Source organism: Candoia aspera, chromosome 1 (genome assembly GCF_035149785.1).
Source record: "Candoia aspera isolate rCanAsp1 chromosome 1, rCanAsp1.hap2, whole genome shotgun sequence".
In the NCBI taxonomy this organism is placed as follows: domain Eukaryota; kingdom Metazoa; phylum Chordata; class Lepidosauria; order Squamata; family Boidae; genus Candoia; species Candoia aspera.
In genome coordinates this window covers 332,931,727-332,947,990 of record NC_086153.1, presented here as the reverse complement: position 1 = coordinate 332,947,990, position 16,264 = coordinate 332,931,727, and the positions used below count along the sequence as shown (strand labels likewise).

Sequence of the window (16,264 nt, the reverse complement as noted above, 5' to 3'; positions counted from 1 at the left end):
GATGTTAGCAGCCCAGATTTATTTATTTATGTTGGTGCATATGGCTGCCCATTTCACCAGTGTGACTCTAGAAGGATAACAAAAGTTAAAATATAATATAAATACTATATTTACACACACACACACACACACACAGGGTGTCCCAAAAGTCAGGCCCCACAGGCCAATCACAATGTTTTATTAATTAATATGCTTTTTCAGAGAAAATGTTAGCATACTCGGGCATGTTCAAAGGTCTCGTGTCAAAGACGTAAGGAAGTCTTTAGAGGAAAATGGCAACACTGAACACTGAATGTGATTTATATAATAAATTGTGTATGGGTCCTGACTTGGTACACGAACGTTGATACCCTGATCTTTGCCTCTCATTCCCTCTTCCCATTTACCAGAGGCAGCTGAAACCTCTTTTCTTTTTTAAAGACCGTGTGGCATTACTGTTGGTGATTTTCCAAGTTGGGGGGCCCCAGGCTTGTCCCTGGAGGTCCTGCATTGGAAGAACCATTGACTCCCCCTAGCTAATTCAGAGCTCAGTCCTGCACCTTCCAGGTTCAACTTCATTAGATTTTACTGAACCTCCCAACAGTGCCTTGAAGTCTCCTGCCTAGGAATGCACCCATCAGCAAGTGGCATTGCCACTTGACCAACCTCTCACATGAGACACAAGGTAGTGTAGTGAGTAGAGGGAATGGCCTTGAAGGACAGGAGAAAGTGCTGCTACCAGGCAACAGTCAGATATAGGGCTCTGAGTCCAGGCCAAGAATGTAACACGAGAAAACAGCTAAGCTCCTCCCGAGTTCACATGAGGATGGAAGCGCATTCAGACTTGCAAGGTTCTGTTACTAAAGCTTTACAGTAAAAGTCGTACTGAATTACATGGCATTGGTTTCCCAGTCAGGCCTGTCTTGAAGGGCTCATAGGTAGAGAGCTCTGCTGCCTGAGAAACCATTTCTGATGGACAGTATATAAAAAATACTTTTAATAAATAAATCATAGTGATGTGTCAGCTCAGAAAGGAAAGGATGGGGTGATCTGGTCACATTTGGTATCCTGGCATGTTGCTGATTTTGGATGTAGCTCTCTGATTGCCCGGATTGCTCCATCTATCTGATCGTGGACTTATCTTGCCTTTTAATATATAACTCAAACTGGTGAATATACCTAATACTTCTGCCTAAATACCATTTAGGCATCCTTTTTTATGTTTTACCACATTCTGTGTCCTTTTCTTCCAGTTTCTTAAAAACTTGAATTCATTGCTACAGGTATGTAGTTTTGTAGGCACCTTTCCCTGATGACCTTTGGCCTCCCCTTTCTAATGAGTAAAATGTGTGACTTCTTGTTATATACCACCTCCTTAAATACCAGCCTTTGGCAAATGCAGCTTTCCTACTCATACCTTTTTGTTCTAATTTGCAAGTATAGAATGATGAATAAGAGCAATCTTAATTTTTGGCTGCCCGTCTCTGCTACAACAGAGTCCATTCCAGATTGTATATTTTGCAGTGAAACGTCTGGCAGTTTTCTTTTACTGCTACTTTTTTTTTTCTTTTTGGCTTGGGGCAGCTCTAACTGCCAAGGCAAGACTCACCTTTGTATCTGAAATAAGGGATTTTGTTGAAGAGGCAAGTTCATTGGTATAGAAACTGATTTACTGCTGTCTCCATTTCATTGCTAGCTTCATTCATGGGTCCATATCTAGCTCCTATACTACTTTGGACCATTCCTGGATCCATCCACTGACTCTATTCACTGACCCTCCAGGGACAATTCCTAAATCTATCCCCCGGCTGTGTTCACACCACATACCTAACTTGGTAACAGAAGAAATCCATTTTCTGGGTTTGTGCAATACATTGATCATTGTCTGATCAAACTACCTGGACTCTCACATGCTGAACCATTTGAAAGAAAGGAAGAAAGAAAAGACCCAAGGTTAACACTAACCAAGCTTCACATTTGTGTGTATGTTCCTGCTCGTTCTTTAACCTGGTTAAGTGTGTTCCATGACCCTTCCATTCATTTGCTATACCTGCTGACAGAATTCAGAAATATAGGCCAGAGTTGACTGGGTGAATTGTGAAGCTCGTAAATTCATGTCTGATCTGCAATTTAGTTGCTCCAGACAGCCAAATCCAGCCCTTTTAGCCGCGTTACAAACTCCAGTCCTTGGATTTTCCACTTTCCCTCTTACTCCTGCCCCAATTTTTCTTTCTTTTCATCAACCCACAGAAGGAAAGCTGAGGGCTGTTTGTGCATGTTGCTCCCTCGTCCCACTTACCACCAGCAGGTGTGAATTGAACCTTCTCCTCCCTGGCTATCTTTTGTAGTTGCTCCAAATCACCAGCACTTAAATAAAAGAGGGAGAGGGAGAGAAAATTACAGGTTCGGTTGCCACCAGAGGGCAGAGGGAAAAAAACACAAGTGCATTTGCCGGCACAATGGAGGAATTGCTTTGCCCTTAAAATCAGGGATATTTAGTGAAATGCTTAGAAGAGCTCATGCAGGGAGATAATCGTCCTCTATCAACAGCAAGGCTTTTGATTGTGTCTGTTATACCATCCTCCTCCTTTAGAAGCAGTTCCACAGAGGCTTTTTTTTTTTCTTCCTGCAATGAAACTTGAAAGAGAAACAGCCAAGGCAGTTGGTGGCAGTGAATCTGTGAATCTGTCCCAGGCTTTTTCTTGAAAGAACACCCATCCAGGTTGTAGTTACTATATTAGGCTTGTGATTGAGTTTTGAGGAGAGAGATTGGAGGGTGGATGCAACGGCTCCCATTCGTGGGTGTCTACAAGAGAGCAAGTGACATAATCGGTCTTGTGACATCATCATCATGTAAGTGATGCAAATAACGCAAGGGTGGTACTATTGATTGGTTGATTGGTTGGTTGGTTGGTTTTATTTGATGTATGTGCCACCTTTATTTTGTACAACTCAAGGCTGGGTTATGTTTTTATAATATAACATTATTGTTATTATTTATTAAATTAATAAGGGCACCCCTCCAGAAGACTCTGGGCAGCTCACGGTATCCAAATATATAATTAAAAACAGTTAAAAAACACGTAAGACAGCCCAGATGAAGAACAACCATATCAATAAAAACAGCCAAAACCTGATAGGGGCTCCACAGGGACACTACTCCCGGTCCTGCGAACAGAGCCAGGTCCTGAGGGCCTTCCTGAACCCCAAGAGAGTGGGCACTCTATGTATCTCTGGTGGGGATACTGTTTCACAGGACAGGGGCAGCAATAGAAGGCATGCTTCCTTGGTCCAATAAGACGATAATGTTTAATCGAGGGGACCTGGAACGTACCGGGTGGACAGAAACTGAGACAGGCAGTTCCTCAGATTACATGATTAGCTTCATTTGCTTGATGATAACATGATGCATGTGACATCATTGTGGCTTCCACCATACATCTAGGTTCCCACTCCCAGATTCTGCATCTTGTCTTTCTGTCCCCAATCTATGCTTGCTCCAGTATCCCAATCTTCTAGGCCCTTTAAAATAGCTTTTAAGTTCCTTCTCCATGAGAAGTTAGAAGCTCAGAATGAGAATCTCAGCTGTTGCATCTATAGAGAAAACATTGGGTATGAGTATTAAGCCCTCATCCAACACACAATTTGCCCCTTTTGTAGACTTGCCTGTCTATTCTGAATAGTGGAGGACGTTCAGTCTTCTGCCATGGAAACATTCCATTGGCCTTGGATAGGGGTATCCAAGCAAAGTTCAGGTCAGGTTTTGTGCAGATCTTTAAGTGAAACAAAATAGGTACGATACCAGCAGACTAGTCTGCAAATACTCATTGCTACCATGTACAGGGATGTCCACGGGATGTGATCAAAAAAGTCCAGATGGTGGCTGTGATGGTACAATAGAAGCTCCACCTATTTTTTATGTATGTCATTGTAGCAGTGTGTGGGAATGACCTTGGGAGACAGGAGGAAGAGCCACAGACTAGGCAATGATCAGACAAGTGGCAGCTGAGTCCACAGAAGGAATGGGGGCATGGCAAACTTCTTGGAAGGGACTCTTCCTAGTTTCCTGGACTGTAAAGGCGAGGGGGGAGAGATGTACTTTCAGACTTGCAAGATTCCGTTAATGTAACCTTACAATAAAGTTAGAGCTAGTACTTCTGGATGTGTTTCTTATCTGAATGACCTCAAAGGGCTGACAGTCACATTTTTTAATGTCCTGAGGGCTCAGTTTATTTTAGTGGATCTCATAAATCCACTTCTTCAGAAACCTGTGGCTGATTCCTCTTATAGCCCCACGTCCTATTTTCCTGTTAGGCTATGTTTAGTGTTCCTCTTGCCCAATCAATTCCCATTATGTCTGCATTTATCTTACCAGTCTGTGGTTGTAAACATGAGTGAGCCAATATGTGTGGCGTGTTCTGAACACTCAGATTCTCTGATGAGGAAGGACCTCAGTCTAGGGGTCCAGATGGTAGGGAAGCTGCAGGAACCCCTTTATAAGGAAAGGTCATAAGGTTTGGGGACTTCTCATTGAAAAGAAAGGCAGGTGAAGGGAAGTGAGGGAGAATTAGGGTCAGATTACTCCTGAGTGACCTCTTCCTATACATCCATCCAAAGGCTTTGGGGTTTGTTGAGGAGCTCGACAGAAGAGATGGACGGAAGAGATGGAAAAAGACAAAGAGTGAGTCTGACCAAACACATGTAAGAGCCTATATTAGGGATTGTGTTGTGGGGGGAAGAGTAGTTACATGTTTTTATTGCATCTGCAGATTACTGCCCAGCAGCCCTATTTAGGGTGACCCTGTGTGTGTGTGTGTGTGGGGAAGAGTCAGAAGAACATTTGAAGGGCTGTTGTGAGCACTATTCTAGGCATCTGATGGATAGAATTATTTGAATCTGCTCCGAGTTGGACTGTTGCTGGACTGGTCCTTCTGAGTTGGCTGAGGCACAGCCTTGCTCTGTTATCTGGCAGGATGAGTCTGTAAAGCTGAAGGAAGTGGACAGGTTCTTGGAGCTGTTAGGGTGGTCACCTGTATGTTAGATCTCTGTCCCTCCTGGCTGCTGAAGGCCTCCTAGGGGACAGCATGTGTTTGGGCCCAAGCAGGGGTGAATTCATCCTTGTGTGAGAGGGTGCTTCTATCTGCCTTGAAGGAGGTTGCAGTGTGTTTCCTCCTGAAGAAGTTATCACTGAAACTAACTGTGTTAGCTTATTTCCAGCCTTCCCATTTTGGGGCAGGTTCTGGAGAAGATGATCAGGATGCAGCTCCAGTGGTTCCTGGAGGAAACTGATTACCTTGACCCTTTTCAGATTTCACACCAGGATTCAGTACAAAGATAACATTGATTGTGCTTATACAGGTAGTCCTTGTTTAGTGGCTGCCTCATTTAGCAACCATTCACAGTTACAGTGGTGATGAAAAAGTAACTTTGCAGCCAATCCTTGTATTTACTACCTTCGCAGATCTGTAAAGCAAAGGAAAGCTGAAGTAAGATCATAAGCACAGTTGTGGTTTCACTTAGCAACTGCTGTGCTTAACAACCGAGTTGCCAGTCCCAGTTGTGATCACTAAACAAGGACTACCTGTAGATGATCTCTGGTGAGACCAGGCTGGGGATGGTGCAGTTATCCTGATCTTTCAGTGGCTTTTGATTTCAGTCATGGTATCCAACTGGACTTGCTTCAGGAATTGGGAGTGGGCCATGTGTTATGGTGGTTTTCCTCCTTTCTCACGGGCCATTGTTGGTAGAGTTCTAGCCAAGGCCCCTGCACTGTGGGGCTCCTGAGGGCTCAGAGCTCTCCCCACTCCTATTTAACATCTCCATGAAGCAGCTGAGCGAAGTCATCTAATGGCATGGATCAGGTGATCAAGTGATGCTATCAAGGTTCTGTCACAGTGCCTAGGGATCTGGATGAGTGGAGGCTTAGGCTCAACCCTAGTAAGATACAGTGGCTGCTAGTTCACTGGCCATCCACTTCCAGAGGTTTTCCAGCTTTATTCTGGATAGGGTTGCACTTCCCTAGGTGGAATTGGTCTGCAGTTGGGGCCTCCTTCTGAACTCAGACCTCTTGCTCGAAGAACAGGTGATAGCTATGACCAGGAGGGGCTTTGCCCAGATTCATCTTGTGCACCAGTTATACAGATTCCTGGATTGGGAGGCCCTACTCACTGTCACCCATGCCTTAGTCACCTTGCATTTGGATCACTGCAACATGTTATACATGGAACTGCTCTTGAAGATAATTCAAAACCTACAGCTGGCCCAGAACATGGCACACAATAGTTACGGGCACACTTCAGCATGTTCCTATGATACCTCTGTTTTGGTTGCCAGTTGGCTTCCAAGTGCAGTTCGAGGGGCTGGTGGTCATTTGTAAAGCCCATCATGACACAGGGCCTAGATACTTGCAGAACGGTCTCTCTCAAATTGTTTTTGCCCATCCTATAAGATTGGGCAGGCTGTCGATGAAGATTCTCAGTCATCCAGGTGGAATTGTCTGTAGGTTGAGTCATAGCAACTGGATTTCTTTCTTTTTGGTAGAAACGTTTCGCTGCTTGTCGCTGGGCAGGCTGGCATACTCAGGATCCCATCAGTAAAGCTATGTCATCTCATGGGACCCAGGAGACATGACTTCTCTGTTGCTATCTCTCCCCTTTGGAATCGTAACTCCCCACCACCTGGAGGTCAGCATGGCCTCACCTGATGTCCTTTCCAGAAGCCTTAAAGACCTCGCTCTTCCTGTAGGCCATGGCCCAGGGCAGTCTGGGAACCTTCTAAAATGTTGGGCACGGAGTCTTTCCTCCGTGTGGTTGTTTTGTTGCAGTTGTTTTACTGCTGTGATTTTTTAGTTCTATTTTGATCTTTTCACCCTCTTGTAAGCCGCCCAGAATCACTGGGGGAGTGAGTAGCCTTAGAAGTTGAATTAATAAGAAATAATAAAATAATAAAAGATTCATAAAATGACTGGTGGGGAAAACAGATACAGAAAATGTTGGAAAGTGGAATGGAATGGGATCTGTGGTGAAGCTTCAGGACAGGTTGAAAAGTCTTCATGGTGAAATTCGGAACTCATTAATACAAGATGTGGCAATGCCCACCCACTTGGAAGATTATAAAAGGTAATTAGATAAATCCATGGATGATAAGGTTTTCAATACATGGTGGTGGTGGTGGTGGTTCCACCAAAGGCCAGAGACCGTGGACTATCACCTTCTCCTGCTTGTAGGCTTCCTGGAGGCATCTGGCTGGATTTTGTTTGTTTGATTGATTTTTATAGCTGTCCTATTCAGCATATGACTTGAACACTGGACAAGGCAGATCGGGGGCCTGCACCAGCAGCATTCGTATCGTGTTGCTGGATTCTTACTGGTTCATTCCAAGAATTCCAATAGGAACTGGCATCCGGCAAAACTCAGGTGCAAATTCCTGGGGCCAGCCTACTGGGCTGATGTCAGAGTAGGCAGCACTGGTGAGAGATGCTGAACATAGCTAAAATCCAGTGTGGTCTTCTATTTTACCCAACCCTTGTTATATCTGCAGAAACACAGCTGCCTCCCCTTGCCTCCCCCCCCCCCCCCCGGCTATCACCTGATGGTGAGATCAAGACTGCCTAGGCAATCATCCATGGGGAGATGAGCATATGAAATAGCCCCATCTGTTGCAGCTCTGGAGACCCACAGTATGTAGTAAATTCGACTACAGCAGCTATTGATTCCTACTCTGCGGAACAGTAATTATATTGAACTGTGAACAGACAGGCTAAGCTGCAGAAAGCTTTTTCTCCTCTTCTTCTCCTTCAGGTTTTTTTTTTCCTTCAAAAAATAAAGAATCTCTTTAAAATTTATATTCATCAGTGTTTCTCATGGAGAATGACGTCCATCTCATGAATGAGGGAAAGACACTCTGTGCATGCTCTCGGGCACTTTCTGTCTCAGGTCTTAGTTTAATATGCAGCAAAGCTTAACTGTGTAGCCCAGCTCAGAAGGGCCCTTGAACCATATACCCCTCTCTGTAAATTAACAATCTCTTCCTATTTTCATATGTGTGGGCATGATTGTGGTATGATTGTGTGAATCAGAAACATCTAGGTCAAAGTTTATGTGCAAGAGTCCTGCCACAACAATCCGGGTTAAACCGCTGAGCTGTCGATCGGAAGGTCGGCGGTTCGAAACCGCGCGGCGGGGTGAGCTCCCGTTGCTCGTCCCAGCTTCTGCACACCAAGCAGTTCGAAAACATGCAAATGTGAGTAGATTAATTGGTACCGCTTCGGCGGGAAGGTAATGGCGTTCTGTGAGTCATGCTGGCCACATGACCCGGAAGTGTCCCTAGGGACAACGCCGGCTCCAAGGCTTAGAAACGGAGATGAGCACCGCCCCCTAGAGTCGGATTCGACTGGACTTTACGTCAAGGGAAACCTTTACCTTTACTAACAGAAGTCACCAAATGTTTGGGAAGGGACAGCAACAGCTGACATTCTAAGTTACATTACTTTGGAACATGGAGGTTCTGTTTAGTGGTTTGCCAACAGCCTTTCATAGTTCTTTCTCCATGGACTGAAACTGCTTTTGCCACCATCAGGGTACTGCATCCTCTTTCAGCTTGAAAGGTTTTCCTTTTTTGCTTTTGAGGCCCTGCAGAAAAATATATGCCAGATTTTTTTCCCCTCCATAAATGTGGGGAAAAAAGCATGATTCAGTAGGATCATTCAGTAAAAACACTCAGCAACTCTGATTCATCTTGCCATCTTTATGCTGGGAGTTTTCACTGATATTTTTTTATGGGGAATAAAATAAAATATCCATTAAAGTACTTTAATGGTGCCCCAAAGTGGATAATGTGAGGCTGAAAGTCCCACTCCTATCCCCGTTGATGACTTCAAGACTTCCCTGCCTTTCATCCTGCAGGTTTTGGATGCTGAAATAAATAGAAAACATGTAGTCCTCACTTACCGACCACAATTGGGACTGGCAACTCTGTCGCTAAGTATCATGGTTGCTAAGCAAAAAATCACGTGACCATGCTAGACTTACGATGTCAATTCTGCTTCCATTGTTAAGTGAATCACTGTGGTCATTAAGCGAGACATCATGTGACCATGACTTGCGATTTTACTGCCAGCTTCTCCATTAACTCTGCTTGACAGAAGCTGGTTGTGAAGCTCACAAATGGCAATCACATGACCATGGGATGCTGCAATGCCCAAAAAACGAGGACTGGCCACAAAGCTGTTTTGTTTTTTCAACAGTTGTAACTTTGAACATAGGGACGCGGTGGCGCTGCGGGTTAAACCGCTGAGCTGTCGATCGGAAGGTCGGCGGTTCGAAACCGCGCGGCGGGGTGAGCTCCTGTTGTTAATCCCAGCTCCTGCTCACCTAGCAGTTCGAAAACATGCAAATGTGAGTAGATCAATAGGTACCGCTTCGGCGGGAAGGTAACGGCGTTCCGAGTCGTCATGCTGGCCACATGACCCGGAAGTGTCTATGACAACGCCGGCTCCAAGGCTTAGAAACGGAGATGAGCACCGCCCCCTAGAGTCGGATTCGACTGGACTTTACGTCAAGGGAAACCTTTACCCTTTACTAACTTTGAACAGTTGCTAAACAAGGCAGTTGGTAAGCGAGGAGTACCTCTAGAATAGCATAGCATAGTACCACCACAACAGAATAGAATAGAACCATAAGAATAGAACTACCACAAGAATAAACTAAAATACAGGTAGTCCTGTGCTTTAGCAACCACAATTGGGATGGCAACTCGGTCGTTAAGTGAAACACTTGCTGAGTGAAACCGTGACTGTGCTTATGAAAGCTTCAGCTTTCCTTTAGTTACAGACCTGTGAAGGTCGTAAGTGTGCGGATTGGTTGTAAAGTTACTTTTCCATCACTGTCATAACTTTGAATGGTCACTAAATGCAGTAGTCACTAAATGAGGACTATTTGTACGTGTTGCTGTTGAACTATTTCTCTGCCTTCTGGTTTGGATGAACTCACAAGCTTCCCATTTGGTTTAGATATGAGCAGGCTGGCAAATCTGCACATGTTGGCTCAGAAACTTGGTTAGGTCAGTCCACGTGGCCCTACTGCAGCTTCTTGCTGGTTCCAATTGTGTCTGTAACCTAACGCTGCAGACTGCATCCTGCTATCTTGTTCTGTCAACCCTGCCTGGACAACAGTATTGACCTCTGCTGGTACAATCGCTCTCAACTAAATCTGTGTGGTTCTCATGTCTGTCTTCTGTTCATCATCTGCCACAGGCTGAATTTATTGGGTGGATTTTTGTTTTTGCTTGGCTTACAGCATCAATGTATTTGCAGAACGAATCAATTTTGTGCAATGGGAAGCTGGCAAGGGAAGAGGGGAAAGGAAGGGGAAATGAAAGGGTTTTGATTGTAGCCAATGCTTTGATCCAAATTCTGATTTGCAAATCTATGTCTTTGCTATTGGTTTATTTTTCTTTCCTTTTAGTTTCCTTTTAAAATGTTGGTATCTATTAAAAAAAACAAATTAAAAGAGAAAATATTACTGTTTTGTGCCAAAAAGGTTTATTTTTGTTTGTTTTCCTTGCAAGCATCTGATGGTCATAGGGTAGGTGGTCCATTCATCTGCTGGGGTTTTGATGGAGGTACACAACCAGCACTTTTATCTTTACAGGACATGAATTAAATTTCAGCTGGGACACAAGAACACTCTTTGAAAGAGAATGTAAAGGCCTTTGACAAAAATGTATTCTGATGTCTTCTGTCTCACAGTTGCACCTAATCAAACAGGCTTCACGAGGTTTTGATGCGCTGAAAAAACCTACTGAACCTGTCATGCACAGGTGAACGGTGGCCAGATGCACAGACTGTGGGGAGCAGGCATCTCACCTGCAAAATTTATAATTTGTGGGAAAACTGTTTTTCTAAGAACAGACTGATTGTTCCCTGGAGATAATGTTCAGCTGGAATATGGGAGCAGAGGGTTTGGGGAGGGGTAAAAGGGGAGCTGGTTTCTGGGCACGTTTTTCTTAGTATTAATACTTCTTCATGGGGTTTTCCTGATGCCTGATGGATGCCACTTTTAAAAACAAAAAACAGAAGCTCCCTTTATGGGTGTTATGCTAAGCTGGATTGTTTTCTGAATGATGTTATGCAAAAACCATGCATTCTATACCAACAGGCCAAGTGCTCACCTTAACCAGCCTTTCTCAACCTGATACCCTCCAGATGTTTGGGACTACAACTTCCATCATCCTTGACCATTGGCCATATTAAGTGGGAGTGGATGGGACTTGTAGTCCAGAACAGGTGGAAGATTAGGGAAGCTGCAGGAGATTTATAGATTAAAAAGCAACAGAGTTATTAGTCTCTGGGACTACCGGGAAATTCATGGCTGGTATATCCAATCAATTTCTCCCGTTTTCATAGAATCTTAGTTGGAAGGGACCTTAGAGATCATCTAGTCCAATTCCTGCCCAGTACAGGATTGGCTAGAGCATCTCTGATAGATAACCATCCAGCCTCTGTTCAAATACATTTTTTGCCACCCTCCACCCTCCACCCTGGCTCTCCTGAATGGAGCAGGTGGAGTGAGGGGCATTTCAGAACTGCCATAAAGCATCTCTCCAATTTAAATGTACAAACACAGATAACATTTTTTTTTAAATCCTGGTTTCCCAGAAGTCTCTTCAGGAATCACTGTGCCTGTCTCAGGCCAAGATAGGATTTATAGTTAAATCTATTTAAATACTAATTATGCTCCCTCAGTGTAGCAATCATGGGACCTGTGATATCAATGGGAATAACAGTGGTTTGATTCAGACAAAGCCCTGTGAACTAACCGTGGTAAATGAATACAGAATTGAAGTGCAAATATTTTGCAATTTAGTTTTTTTTATAACAAAGCCTTGTTCTAGTTCTCTATAAAAAAGCAGATGGATAGTGCCTGTTGCAATCTTTAAATCCTGAGAGAGATCAAAGATTGTCACCTTTTTCTAATGGAATCAGAATATTTTACTCAAATAGAGGCACACATCGATTACATTTACAGAAAGCACTATATGTTGGTCATGCTTTTTTTTATCCAAACTTTTGAATACAGGCAGTTCTAATGAAAGTCATTTGGGGTAGTCCTTTATCTGGAGACAGGGCATTGAAAATGTTGTATTGGGGTGGGGGTGGGGAGAAAAGTTGAAAGTAAGCTTGATGTGCGTGAATTTGATAGCCATGTTATTTTCTTTTTTTCCCCCTCTTTTTCTTTAAAACCATCTGTGTAGCTTGCAAACGTAAAGAGCAGGAGCAACAGAAGGACAGGAATCTGCAACCCAAGAAGCAGCGCCTGGTCTTCACCGACCTCCAGCGCCGCACCCTGATTGCCATCTTCAAAGAGAACAAGCGACCTTCGAAGGAGATGCAAATGACCATTTCACAGCAGCTGGGCCTGGAGCTCAACACCGTCAGCAACTTCTTCATGAATGCTCGCCGGCGGTGCATGAACCGTTGGCAAGAGGAGCCAGGCACCAACCCTGGAGTCCCATCTTCATCAACGAGCACTTTTTCCAAAGCATGATTCCCTTTTTCATCATCTATCATCCCGCGCATCCCCCTGAACTCCACACAGAAAAGAACTCATTCCCTTCTCCATGTGTGCTCCTCTCACCTGCATACACATACATGTTGAGTGATGGCCACGCATTGTGCCCACTTCACAACCCTCCAGACGGGATGCCTCTGGGATATCCCAGGTCTTCCAGAGGCATCCCATGGCAGCATCCGGCTTCAGCCTCCATTCAAACTTTACAGCTTGTGGAGGGCCATTTCATCACCTCATCTGGTGAGCAACCCCCCAAACCTTGGGATTAGCTGAGGGATGTCTGCCTTCCTGTAGTCCCAGCAGGAGAGTATTATATTGTTCCGATGACAGAGGGATGGGGTGTAAGAAGCAGCTTAATAGCCGATGTTCTCAAGACAGTTGATTTGGAAGTTGTAATTGTGGGAACAAAATACTGATCCCAGATGTCCTGGCTATCTCAGGAGCAAGTGTGTGGTGTATGCCTTAAAAACAGCCCAGCACTGGAAAATTGAAGGGAGGGCCAGAACCAGGTAACTTATTAACTTGTTAAGCTGATTCAGCTCACTGAGATGTGTTGATATGTACCTGCCCACCTGATTGGACTTCCTCTAATTCCTGGGTTTTAAATCCCAGACTTTTGAAAATGAAAATGAGTTCATTTTCCCTACTGGGGTTGTGTTTCACCACTGAGATAGAAGTGAATTGTGGGGTACTTCTAGGACTCGTACCAGGCCTGTAATATCCAATTATGTATCCCCTCCCTATTTCAAAGAAAGGTCGTTTATTGCGAAGCTGATAATGACCTGCTTCTGATACGGGAAAAGGCATGGGAGAGGGTTACATGGGAATAATTTATCCTTTCTACGGAGACAAGCAGCGATCATTTATCATAAAATGAGAGTCAGCGATGGCACGTGTGAATGCGGTTAGGGGAGTTACTCAGTTTGCAAGCCGAGGATGCATATTGGCCCTGAGAAAGTTTTTTAAAAAACCAATCCCACCCACACCATTCATCGTAGTAAAGACAGAAAAGCGCATGAAAATCCATTCCAGAAAAACATCTTCAAAATGTTATCATGTTGTCCTCATGTACATTTCCTACAGCTCAGTCCTCTTTTTTCCACATCCTGTTCTCTACAGAAGGCTTCACACTCCCAGCGGTCCCCATGAAAATCCACCAGAAATCTTGCCAAGCGCATTACGGCATGGTCTGAAATGGACCAAAACCAAATTCAACTGGAAAGAAGACTTTTTGTTTTTTTTTGATGATTCCTCTCAAAGGAATTCCGAGCCAAAGTCTCAAGGGGGAAAACAAACTGTTACGAAAAACATCCCCTCTTTTCTCCCTTGAATTAGTAGTGGGGAATCCAAAGCTAAGTTGCACTGTGTCACCTAGAATAAAAGCGGGTCATGAAGCACATTTTAGGTACATAAATCGGGTAATTAAAAAAAAAAAGCTTTAAAGTAATCAAAGCAAAGAAGTGTAGGAGCTGAATTTTATTTCCTGGACACTGGATCGGCAGCTGACCTTCCATTCAATATTGGTTTCATTCCAAAGGCCAGCCCCAACTTGGATTGATTATTCCCATCTCCTCCCTCACTCCCTTTTTGCCTCCTAACCCCATTTTCTGCCTCCTATACATATGTGAAGGCGGCAAGGGGAGACAAAAGATGAATCAATATTATACACGATAAGGATCAGATTGGGCATGTTGGGTTGAGGGGGGGACAGATTGTGTATCTGATTGCTAAACAGATAGATGGGCAAGGGGAAGAGCCAAGGAAACTCACACGCAGCCCCTTCCCAGCCCCAGCTCCGTACCCTCCCCCTTGGAAGTAACAAACTACAAAAACTCAAAAGGAATTCTGGCAACGTACGAAAGATAAGTGACTATTTTTTGTGTGTGTGCCAATTAACAGCTTGCCTTAAAAATAGAAGATGGATACCAGACAGTAGTCCTCTTTCGCTCGGAAAGAAGGACTTCAGTAGTGACCGGTGCCATGAATCAGCAGCGTTTGCAAGGCAAAAAAACAAAAAAAGAGAGTGACACGGTCAGCTTAATGAGAAATAGCATCACCAGTTAAACCTCTGTGTCTGGCTGGCAAAGTTGAACCCCCTCCTTTGCCTCGGGAGGCAGCGAAAAGGCGTTTGAGAAGGCGCAGAGGCTGTAGAATTGCAGCCTTGCCATCTCCATGGTAAATGTGGGATTCTTTGTATGTGTGTGTACGTTTGTGTTGTTTCTTTGTTTTTATTATTTTTTCAATGGGACACTATCAAATTGATGCGGGTAATAGAGTACCATCTTTGCGCAATGGTTTATGCGTTCACTTTATGTTGAAGACAATGTGTTAAGCGACCCTTAGGCACCTTCGGGAATGGAAAAAGAGAGAGAGAGGGAAAAAACCCAGAACCGTCAAAGTTTATCATTTGAGCAGAAAAGGAAGAAGAAGAAAAAAAGAATTAAAAGACTCTGCTAATATTTCCTATCTTCAGCAAAAGATTTTGTCCCAATCTCAACTATTGGGTGCAACCAATCAGGGTGTGGGATGGAGTAGGAAGTGAATTGGACCAACCAAAGAAAACTGATCTGGAAAAGGGAAAATAGCAAATGCTGAGATATGTTTTACCAAAACACACACGCACACAGGGGGGGGGATACAGCAGGAGGACAAGAGCCCCCCAAATCATCTCTCTCAGCCCCCAAGCGTCCATCCCCTTCAAATCTACCCCACCCAACCGCATCATCTTGTCTTGTTGTGAGTTGTCGATGCTAAAGAATGATGGAGGAGGACTCTGGTGGATTTCCCATACCTGATTTTGTGAAGTATTGAAGGGCTGAGAAGCCTCACTAAAGAAAAAAAAAAAAGATGAAATAAAATGATGGGGCCTGAACTTAGTAGAAGAACCGAAGGGAGGGGGAGGAAGAAAAGAAAAGGAATAGTTCTATCAAATGAACGACCCCGAACATGCAAAGACATTTTTAGTGAGAACCAGAAAATATAGGCTACCTCACTTGAGTTTTCGATTTTTGTGATTGGAAAATCACATCTGATACCAAAGATTTTGTTCTCCTTGCCTGGTTTGTGCTGGAACACACCCATTTGCGCCTCCCCTTTCTCTTCCCCTTGCCACCCACCATTAAGAGATAGTTCATAGTCGCAGACCTTCTCCCATCCCATGGCCCCCTGTGCTTTTCAGCCTCCTGAGACAGCGAGCTAGAGAGCGTGAATGAAACTTGGAGTGATAGCTGAGTGCCTTTTTCTTGTACAAAAGGTGTAAAACTATTTTGTTTTCCTTTGTCCCATAAGTTCATGTGATATTACCTCAGTTCTCTTAATCAGATGGATTCTGGCAACTGTCATAGCTTTTGGGTGATGGGACAAAAGCCATTTTTCCTTTGATCCCCTGGGCCTCATCCTCCTCACCTCCTTGGCACCCCCCCCCCCAGTGTTTCATGTGCACTCCAATGCACATCTAGTTCACTGTGCACACAAGAAACAGGTGTTTTCTTTTTTCTTTGTGGCATTTCCATCAGAAATGTTTGGTCTCCAGAACCCTGCATCTGTACTGAGCATCTGCTCAGTCATTGCAACCCACCCAAGCAGAACAGTAGCGTGGGATGTGCAGCACAACAGTGGTGCTCATGCTTGGCATACGAAAGAGGCTAAGCTCAACCCCTGCTGTATGAAAGGTTCTTGGGCAAAACTTCGTTCTGCCCAGATCCCTGGTGAATCTG

At 44.2% G+C, this 16,264-nt stretch overlaps 1 protein-coding gene across 1 annotated transcript in view; it reads left to right on the top strand.

Moving 5' to 3' along the window:
• The window catches only part of ONECUT3 (one cut homeobox 3), an 80,786-nt gene extending 64,835 nt beyond the window's left edge, over nucleotides 1–15,951 (top strand). Inside the window, exon 2 of the mRNA XM_063290756.1 lies at nucleotides 12,232–15,951. Coding sequence (XP_063146826.1) covers nucleotides 12,232–12,524 — 293 coding nt within the window. The 3' untranslated portion in view covers nucleotides 12,525–15,951. The remainder of the gene's footprint in view (nucleotides 1–12,231) is intronic.
• Nucleotides 15,952–16,264: the final 313 nt, after the last annotated feature.